Source organism: Arachis ipaensis, chromosome B07 (assembly GCF_000816755.2).
Source record: "Arachis ipaensis cultivar K30076 chromosome B07, Araip1.1, whole genome shotgun sequence".
In the NCBI taxonomy this organism is placed as follows: domain Eukaryota; kingdom Viridiplantae; phylum Streptophyta; class Magnoliopsida; order Fabales; family Fabaceae; genus Arachis; species Arachis ipaensis.
Window position 1 is genome coordinate 118,740,941 of NC_029791.2, and position 10,962 is coordinate 118,751,902.

General features: G+C 35.6%; 1 protein-coding gene across 4 annotated transcripts; it reads left to right on the forward strand.

Moving 5' to 3' along the window:
- On the forward strand, nt 683-7,703 carry LOC107606050. Of its 4 annotated transcripts, XM_016308015.2 has the most exons (7): nt 683-985; nt 1,203-1,249; nt 3,732-4,503; nt 4,630-5,687; nt 5,753-6,646; nt 6,730-6,963; nt 7,034-7,703. In XM_016308015.2, exons 3-7 carry the CDS (start codon nt 3,732-3,734, stop codon nt 7,328-7,330), a joined length of 3,255 nt encoding a protein of 1,084 aa, XP_016163501.1. In that variant the 5' UTR covers nt 683-985; nt 1,203-1,249; the 3' UTR covers nt 7,331-7,703. The 4 variants fall into 4 exon arrangements, 2 of the variants coding, with proteins under 2 accessions (XP_016163501.1, XP_016163502.1); XM_016308016.2 differs by lacking the exons at nt 683-985; nt 1,203-1,249 and adding an exon at nt 2,928-3,608; XR_002350510.1 differs by lacking the exons at nt 3,732-4,503; nt 4,630-5,687; nt 5,753-6,646; nt 6,730-6,963; nt 7,034-7,703 and adding an exon at nt 2,379-2,729 and having other exon boundaries at nt 702-985; nt 1,203-1,624.

The window sequence follows — 10,962 nt, forward strand, 5'->3', positions numbered from 1 at the left end:
TCCTTTTCGATATCTCAGTCCAACTAAGGAAATACTCTTTTAACATACCCGAACAAGACCATTCTCTACCAACATATGAAAGCCATGCACACCATATATGCCAAGAAAAACTACAGCAAAAAAATAAATGGTGACCAAACTCAATACCTTCATTACATAGAACACATAAAGTATTTTGTTGGTTAATGACCCCAAACCGACTTAGTCTCTCCTATGTATTATTCTATGTTACACATATTTTAGACTATGTTAAATTGTGTTGGAGATATTTATTTTTTTATCAATGGATATCTGACAATCCATATTTTAAAGATTATACATAATAATAAACTACATACATCTTCATTGAACTTTTTTTTTGTGTCTAACAATATCCATTATATTTTATTATCTTAAGAAATATGTTACAATATTCATTAACATCTTAGATAATTATTATTAAGAATAAAATTAAGGCCATTTATAGCATATTGATTTATTTATACAGATTGAAGGAAATTGTGACAAGTGGCACAGTAGAGAACAGGCTTAGCAAAGCTCTGTCACCTTATTTGGGCTTGCTAATTGAATGAAGCCGGCTAATAGAATCAGGAGACAAAGTTGCAAATTCCCAACTGGGTATAAGGAAGTGGGCTGCCCTATTGTTTTTTTTTTATTTGGATCATCAGTGATGGGCTCCTTTAATATAATTGGACTTATACATCTTCTACCATGCTTCAGGATTTTATGGAACAGAGCACTGCTGTAATCCCTCTTCTCCGGTCGCTGTCATTGTGTTCCTCGCTGCTGGAACTGGGGCCTTGTTCTTTCTGCTCTGCTTTGCGGTGTTCATCTGCTCACGCCGTTCTGAAACTTCTGCTCTGGTTGGCGTTCTAAAACCTTTGCTCTGCTCCGCCGTGGTGCCGTGCTCTGTCCTCTCAGAAAAATCGATAACTCTCCGCCGTTCACCTCATCTCAAGCCTCTCGCATCATACTCGATCCTTAGGTATCTCTTCCTCCATGTCTTTATTACTTATTTTTTCCTAGTAATTTTATGGAAGTTCTATTTTGGATCATTTCTTCTGATGTGCTGTTATCAAATTACCGAATTTAGGGTTTTTCTCTTGTTGATTTTGGTTTTGATTCCATTGAATTTTGATTTTGGTCCACTCTCTGCTATTGTTAATTTTAGATTTCAATTTTTAATTTTTTTACTAATGCAGAGGTACATAAAGCAGAACAATGACGTTGCTTTCTGCACCCGGGATGGGTATCAATTACTTTCACTTCTCTACTTTCTTTTCTTCGTGCACCTTATTGCCTCATTACTTCTTTTTCCTTTAGGTTTCATGAAAAAAATTATTATTGTTTTAATATAACCGATATGGTACAATTACTTGATTGATTGTGTCAAAAACAAATAAGAATTAAGATACATGAATTTTAGATATAATTGAGTTATCTTAACCTAGTTAGTAGTTTTGAATTTTTAGATATAATCCAAATAAAGAAGCTAGTATTAGTAGTTTTGAATTTTGAACCAATAACGAAAATCCATCTTACATTGTTTCTTCTCGAGTTCTCTCCGTGCTTCTTGAATTCGCATCACTTTTGGCTAATGGAGCTGAAGCAAAAGCTGAAGTAGGTAATAACTATGTGTATGCAACTATTGATTTGTCGCCTCATAATAAGTTGTTAGTATATTGATAATTCATATAGCATATGCGAATATAATATCTTTTGGAACTAAATTATGAGGGTTTTAATCATTTAAGTATGAAATAGGTATTTTACTCTAACTTAATTATGTCGTGGATTTAATGTATTGGTGCATGACAATTATATTCACAGGATTTTTTTTGAAAAGCTCATGAGCAATGCTGTTAATGCCTAGGCACTACACTTAATATGAGCTGTGTATGTAGAAATATTTGAAGTGCTTTTATAATTTCAGCATCTAATTTATAATTGAAGTTTGGTGTTTAAGTGCTATTTTGGGGATATCAATTGCACCTTTAGGATTCTGTTGAAATTTATATCAATTGTTGCTCCAAAAAGAATTTAAAATTGTTGAAATTAAAACTTTACCAAATTGAATTTAAGACTGTTGTGATTGAATTTGTTTCTTTGCCATGTTCAGTGGTGACCACACAGTAATGATAATTGATTGTGAAACTTGATAGCTTAATAAGCTAATCACAAAGTGTATTAATCTTATTATGATCATGTGATAATTTCTTGCTAAAGGCATGGATAAAGCATAGGCTAACTTTACTTTATGCCAAACCACTAGTTAATTATAAGCATTATTCACTACGCTTAATGTTTGAGAAATCTGAAAGTTGGATAAATGTGAATTTTATACCTAACCAAAGGTATTTTTGCATCTTACTTTTTAGATTTGGGATAATTCTTGTTGACTGAAAGTTGCTAGAGACAGAGAGCTAAGTACAGCAAAAAAGAACATGGTGGGGTTTATAACGATATTCATTATTTAATACATCAGTCATCGAAAATGGAAAAATAGAAGCTAGGCAAAAATGAAGGTGTACAAATGGAATAATTAGTTATGCTCTTCTTGTATTGCTGACTCATTAGATTTGTATTCAACTCTTTTTAAGTCAGAATATGTATTTTGTTTAGAAGTTTTTTATTAAATCGGCTTGTCATATATTGATATTTGAACTAAAAATCTTTATACAATATCTATAATATTTTTGAAATTTTAACATGATAAAATTTATTGGTTATCTTTTTTGTGTATCTTTAATCTTATTGGATCCAAGTTATAATGGAATGCTTAAAAGTAAATTAAAAGTAAATTATGTTTGTCTTTTTGTCATTCTTTTAACACTTGTCATTAACAATTGATAACTTGAAATATTAATAAAATAAGACAAATATATCATCTTATTTTTTATTAAAATATGAATAAAAATGAACTACTAAATCAAACAAATTCTACATTGGTAAACTATTTAAAATGTGCTCAGATCATTTATGTACAGATAAAAAATATAAATAATTTTTAAGTTTGACATAATGCTTCACTAAAGAGTATTTAAGTTGATAAACTGTATGATAAATTCTAGCGAAACCTCTTTGAAATATAGAAAAAATTATCTTCTATGATAAATATAATAATTATTGGATGAAATAAATTGAGTAAATTACTAATTATGCCCCCGAATTTGTAAAACGCTGACATAGATACCCCTAGAATAAGATAACGACAATCATACCCTTGAAAAATTTAAAAACGGATCAGATCTGCCCAACTGTGAGGAGAACCCTTCTCCGTTAAACGGAGTTTGTTGATGTGTCAAACAGAAGTCCAACGTGGCATCCGTATTAGACTCTCAATCACGTTTTGTCCATGTATCCCCAATTCAACAAACCCTAATTGCCCAATTGAGATGAAATGACAGAATTAACCCTAAGTGAAACATCATATTTAACTAAGACTATGTTGGACGCGCGAAACTGAGGAGTTTGTGGGTGGTCGTCTCTGTTTCTGTTCGTCTGTTGTCGCTTTGTATTCGTTTCTTGGATTTGGCAACGTCACATGCGGTATCACGTTTGGCGTTGATACAGAGTGAAGAAGTCGCCGTTGATCAACCAAGGTTTTGGTAAGCATTCTATGTTTGCGTTGGTGTTATTATCAGTCGTTTGAGGTTTGCAATGGAGGTATGATGATGGTGTTTTCATGTATCATGTTAGATGTTTATGACTTTTTTGATGATTTTTGTCAGATGGCTACGCATATCACATTTGTTTATCACCATCGGGGTTGGTTAGAGAAGGATGCAGATGGTGGGGTGAAGTCTAATGGTGGTTTACTGAGTATCATCGAGAGGGTGCATGTTGATACTTGTAATCTATTCCTTGTTGAAGGCTTGTTTCTAGATTTAGGTTATACTAGGTATAATGAAGTTTATTGGTTGGAGCCAGGGATGGATTTAGCTAACGGGTTACGGGTGCTCAGAAGGGATGCCGATGTGGTTAAGATGTGTGATGCTGCACTGAGGAATGAAAACAGGGTTCACTTGTATTTTGAGCATCCAGTTGATATGGATCCAGAGTATGTTGAGATGCCTTGCTTAGAAGACCAGGAAAATCATGACCAGGAACCGCAACAAAATGAAGAGGAGGAAGGATCTGAACATACAGAAGTAGAGGGAGGACCTTTATTTAATGAAGCAAATGAACAAGAGGATCCCCCACAGCACAAGGAGCAACAACAACAAGAGGATGAACTAACATTGAACAAAAGGGGGTATGATGAACCATTGCCAGAGGAGGCTGGTACTGAAAACCTTTCTAATCAAGGTCAGGCTGGAACAACTGAAAATGAGGCCCTCAATGAAGGAGACAATCAGCAGACCCATGTTGAAGACCATGAGAGGCCATCGAATCCTGAAGAAGTTAATGGCAGGGGAAGAAAACGCAGGAAGAAACATGCGAGGCCCCCACCATTTGGTAGAGATCAACCTGCACCAGAAAACAATAGTGAAGGACATGCTGGTTAGTATATGAATTGTAGATCCTAGTAGTAATGTTGTTTTTCTTTTGGGTTTGTAAATGTATTTGCCATAAACTGTCAATTAATTAATAACCTTAAGCTATGAATGCGTAATGTTGTTGAACTAGATGAGGGTGCGTCTTGTGGGGTTCAAGGTCGGAGGATTCATCGAAGACCCCGTCCATCCGGCCAGAGGATTCTGCCACCTAGGGAAGAGAATCAGGCCCCAAGGGTGGTTGTGCCTAACCCAAATGACATTGATGAAGAGCCTACTGAATATCAGTATCACTCTGAAGAGCTACACACCCCACCAGGTTCTGATTCTGAAGATGAAAATCTAGTATTCCCTCAGTATAATCCTGATACAAAGTTTGGCAAAATTAGACTGGAGTTAGGGATGGAGTTTGGCACGATGCAGCAGTTTAAGGATGCAGTTAGGAAGTATAGTATTCAGATGGGCAGAGAGGCATTTTTCCTCAAGGTTGAACCACATAGGTGCAGGGTCATCTGTTACAACGAAACTTGTCCTTGGGAAGTTTACTGTGCAAGGAGAAACCAGCCCCCTAGTTACCAAATCAAAACACTGGTTGATGAGCATACATGTCCTAGGAGTAATAAAAGCAGGTCAGTCACTTGTAAATGGGTGGCCGAGGAGTTGATTAGCAAGATTAGGGTTTGTCCTAACTTGTCCCATAGAGAGGCTCGAGAAATGTTCAAAGTTGAGTTTGATATTTGTGTCGGAGAGAGGATGATGTTTAGGGCAATGGAGAAGGCTAAGGATGTCATCGAGGGCACAGAGAAGGAACAATATTTGAAGTTAAGGACTTACTTGTCTGAGCTGCGTAAGGCCAATCCAGGATCCACTTGCCGTATGAGCACAACACCACAACAAGAGGGGCTGCCTAAGTTTAGAAGTCTATACATCTGTCTAGAAGCATGTAAAAGGGGATTCAAGGAAGGATGTAGGCCTTTCCTATGCCTTGATGGAGCATTTTTAAAGGGTTATTTTGGGGGGCAGCTGCTGACAGCCGTTGCTCAGGACGCCAACAATCATCTATTCCCAGTTGCATATGGAGTAGTTGATGCAGAAACAAAGACCAATTGGAAAGAATTCCTAGAGTATTTGTTGGATGATATCGGGGATCATAGGCAATTCGATTGGCACTTCATGTCTGACAAACAGAAGGTTAGTAATTAATTTGTGTGTGCAATTATGTTATAGTATATGATGTCTAACTTAGTTATTTACAGGGGCTAATACCTGCTCTACAAGAAGTTATGCCAGGGGTTAAACACAGGTTCTGTACTATGCATATGTGGAGGAATTTTAACAAGCGTTGGAAAGACCTAGAACTGAAACAGTTGCTATTTCAATGTGCAAGGGCACTGACTGATCAGGAGTTTAATGAAGGTATGGATGCCATAAAGAGAATTAATACTTCTGCTTGGGAATATCTGTCTAAGTATGAGCAAGAAACTTGGTCAAGATCAAGATTCTCCACTTGGCCCAAAGTGGATAACATAACGAACAACAATGCGGAGTCTCTTAATGCAACCATGGTGGGGCTAAGAGGCAAGAGCATCATAACCATGCTAGAGGAGATTAGATATTACCTCATGAAGACTATGGCTACCCACAAAGATGCACTCATGGCCTACACGGGTAAACTGGCGCCTATCCAGACGAGCAGACTAGAGAAGGAAAAGAAGGAAGGAAACTACTGGGAAGCTCAATGGGTGGGATATGATGAGCATAATGTCTTTGAAGTTAGAAGGCATGGTCGAACAGTTTGGGTCAACACTCATGAAAGGAGTTGCACTTGTAGAAAGTGGCAACTTACAGGTCTGCCTTGCTGTCATGGAATTGCTGCAATTCAAAGAAAAAATCAACGACCAGAAGATTATGTCCACCATTGGCTGACTATGGAAGCATACAATAGAACATACCAATTTCACATCAACACTGTCCCTAGTCAAGAATATTGGGCTGATGCAGAAGGGCTGCCGTGTCTCCCTCCACCTTATAAGAGGCCAATAGGAAGACCTACAAAGAAGAGAGCAAGGCATGAATCAGAGAGACAGAGTGGGAGCCAGTACAAAATCAAGAGGAGCTATGGAAAGACAAGTTGTAAATATTGCAAAAAGGTAAATAAAAACTCACTTAATCAATGCCTGTTGATATTGACTGTTCTAATGTGTTAATGCTTGGAATGATCTTGTCTTCGTAGGTGGGACATAATTCGAGGACTTGTCCTGATAAGAAGACTCCTGCTGCAGCTGAGGAAGGTGAAGATGTACAACAAGCACCTGCAGCAGATCAACCGGCAAGAGGAGGGATTGTGCCACCCAGGAGCTTAAAAGACATGTCAGACTCAGAGCAGGAGATGTTCTGGGAAGAAACCATGGATGCAGTTGAAGAGGAGCTCACCCAAGGCCACCCACAGTCTGAAGCTGATGAAGAGGTAGCTCATTTCTCAATAACTGTTGTTTACACTTAACTCACATGTACTAAACAGACTTTATTTGTTGTAGGGTTACATCAACACATCAGGTACAACAAGTCATGGTGAAGGAAGGAGATCTGCTATATCCAACCCTGCAAGGAGAGCAACAAGATCTAAAACTCCCTCCAATGCTGCTGCGGCTGCTGCTGCATCTACTAGCAAGGAAAGATCCAGGGTCAAGATGCCTATTAGGAGACACCCCTTAGCCCAACCGATTATGAGGCCCACATCTCCAGCTCCAACAGCCCAACCCAATGTGAGGCCCATAGCTCCAGGCCCATCTGCCACTCCAAGGCCCAACCCACCATTTAGGCCCCACAGATAAGGCCCATACAACACCTGCTACTGGTTCAGAAGTTTCAGACTCCACAAGGTCTCCACTTGTCTCAAATGAAACCATGAATGGTGCATCTAAAGCAACCACTTCTAGGTTCTCAAGGTTCATGCCAAAATAGTCAACTTGAGGGCAACTTGAGTGCATAATTAGTTGATCTTTTTGGGTTATAAGTTAATATTTAGTTGCAGTGGTTTATCTATATTTTGGGTTGTATGTTGATATTTACTATGGTTGGTTATTGCCTTTTGTTGGACAATTTGAGTATTTTGTCATCTGGTATTAAGACTGATTACCCAGTTTGTAGTATTTTGGATGGAACAATTAGTTCTATTGCTTAATGTTATGCAGACCAATTAGTTAATCTTCTGCCTTTACCAATTTTTAGTTCTTGTGCCTTTACCAATTAGTTCTAATGCTTAATGTTATGAAATTACTTTTGATATCTCAGTTACCATTTTAGTTAGATTCACTTCACTTAATTCATGATTCTATTACTGATGCAATCGAATTCAAGACACATTTTCAATTCCTCAACAAGTGACTAAATAGCAACATCAATGTCAACATAACTTCTAAGCAACAACAACAATTAACATTCATTAATAAACCCTGTCCTACACTCATCCCTTCTCCTACCTAACCAAACAAATCAAACTCATACATAAACTCAGTACAAGTCCCCCTAGAATGAAACACACAAGCAATTCAACTCTCTTCATCTGCTCTATCAACATCTCTCCATCTATGTGTGTCGTCTCAGTCTCAATACTGGTAAACCTCCCTTTCAAGACCCCACATGCATTGCATACTACTGTGCCATTATTAGAGGATTCCTCCACCCCAGCAGATTCCTCAATAGTTTCATCCATCCACTGAAAATAACGGCACCCAGTGTTCTTCGTCTGCCCAACACAGATACAGTTCATCAAGCTCAATTCTCAACCGAGGGGGAGGGGACAAATGTAGTAGCATATTCATACATACCTTCCACAGAGGACACCTGAAAAACCATCTTCCTGGGTTTCTCCTTGTCTTCGACTTCAAAGCCACCACCTGAAGACGGCAGAAGCATGTCCCATCATATGACTTCCTCACGTGTTCTTCGACCCCTTCGGAGCTACAATTTTTCATGGACCACCTTCGATTACAATTTGACATGATTCTGCTTCCACCATGCATGTCTCTGGTTAGGGTTTTGCTTGCTGATCAATTTGGGGAAAACGTTCTCACCTACAACTATATAAGGGATAGAAGGGATTGAGAGTCTAATACAGATGCCACGTTGGACTTCCGTTTGACACATCAACAAACTCCATTTAACGGAGAAGGGTTCTCCTCACAGCTGGGTAGATCTGATCCGTTTTTAAAATTTTCAAGGGTATGATTGTCGTTATCTTATTCTAGGGGTTTTTATGTCAACGTTTTACAAATTCGGGGGCATAATTGGTAATTTACTCAAATAAATTATGTCATCAAGATAATTAATATTAACTCTTAATTTAACTTGAGTTTTGACAATAAAATTAATTAATTCTAGTAAAATCACTTGAAATTCATACTTACAAAATCATGCAATTCTTATATCAATTCCATAAACAATTATAAAAATCACTCTTACTCAATTAACAACTTGTCTACTTTATTTATTTTAAATTTGTGATTCGACATTTTAGTTTTTCTTTTAATTTGTTCTTTTCTATTTTTTTTTGTATTGTTAGATCTAATTAATATATGTGTGATTTTAAAAAAAGTTATAAAATTATAAAATAAGATCTCTCTTGTAATTCTTATAATTTACAAAAAAAAATTTAAGTATATTTAATTAGGGTTCAGGAGGATCAAATTTGTGTATAATCATAATTGAAATTTGAAAATAAGGGATACTATGACTTTGTTATGCCTTATACAGATTTGTTAGCATTGAAGTTTCATGACTTTTATATATAATTGAAGATGTCTCCTTGTATTTTATTCTTGCCTAATGTTTTATATCAATAGAGTATGAGGGTTCCAAAAAAGATGCTGTAGTTCGCTGGTATTGAGGATGTGTTTACTTCATCAAGAGGATCCACTAAGACACTTAAAAATTTTGACAAGGTTTCAAATTCTGTTTAGATTATTTTTTTTATATTGTTTAATTTTATAATCTCCCATTGATGTATTTATTCTGAGTATTGAAAAAGTAAGAATAGCATTATGCTGAATCTATATATATAGCTGAGGGGGCTCATAACAGTAGTAAGGTTATGTGTTACTCTTAGCTTGGATGTAAGTTGAATGTGATGAATGAGTATAAATTCTTTATGGCAATTATTTGTAACATTTTTCACTTGATGCTTTATTTATTTCTTGTTACTGTTGTTATTATTACTTATTAGTACTGCTACTATTGTTAATTATTAAATTTTCCTATCCATTTGGGTAGTTGAATGATGAATTTAAGTGCTTCGTGTCAAAGAATGTTATCAGATGCAGAATAAGTTGCTCATTTTTCTTATTGTTTCCTAAAAAAAATATAAAGATATAACATATAATTTGACTGACTTGTATAAATCAAATCACTTTTATATTTTGAACTTAGATTAATTAAATGTCACTTTTATATATACACTTCATAATGGTTACCTCATGAGACAAATTTCAGCTGAAAAGGTATTAACAACAGATTTCTTATGGTTAAAGTACTCCTCCTATGTGTATCTTTTAGAAAAAGAAAAAACTCACTTGCATATTTAATATGAAAAAAATTTGCAGGGTGGTCCAAGTTCTAAAACTTCTATGTATATTTTGTGGCTGTAGTTAGAAGAATCAACAAATCAAGAACTAAATCAAACGATTCCAGTGTTCAAAAATCCCACTAAGATCCTTTGTCGTGTCGTCAACGTCCATTTGCTGGTATTTTTTTTTCTTCATTCTTTTTTTTCTTTGTTCTCTTGTTTCGCTATGTTCTGAAAAGGAAGAAAATTAAGCTTAGATTATGTTCAGAAGGTACGGCAGTTGGATATTTTCAACTTGAATTTAATATTTGGATTTTTTCCCTGCTTTGAGTTCATTTTTAAAATAAATGGCACTGCCTTATTTGATGGCGTTGTAACTACAGAAAGCAGGCAATTCAAGAATCGACAATTAGGAAATTAAGAGCTCAAGTATGCAGCCTACTTGCTGCATTTGCTTTTTTTTAGAAATTCATATTTTGTTGTTCTTACATCTACTAATCAATGTTTCATTTATTTATTTATTTAAAAAAAATAGATTATAGAACTTGAGGAGGAGAAGAAAGGTTTGGCTACTAAACTTCAGGTAATTGAATGATGAAATATTTTCTTGAAATTTCTATTACCTTTATAATGAATATGAATAAGTCTAAGTATTTTCAATAAGCAAGCAATTCTAGAGATACAAATTTCATGCATTGTATCTATAGTATAGAACTGATGCCTTGAATTTTATTATTTGAGCTTAGTTCTTCTGGTTGTTTGTCCCCTTGCCAAATGTTTCTTTTATGATATAATTAATCTAAATGAAATCTTGTCTTACTTCATATAGTTTTTGAACAGCTATAACTTTTATAGATTTTAAAATTTTTTAAAAATTAAATTTTTCTTATATATTAATATATA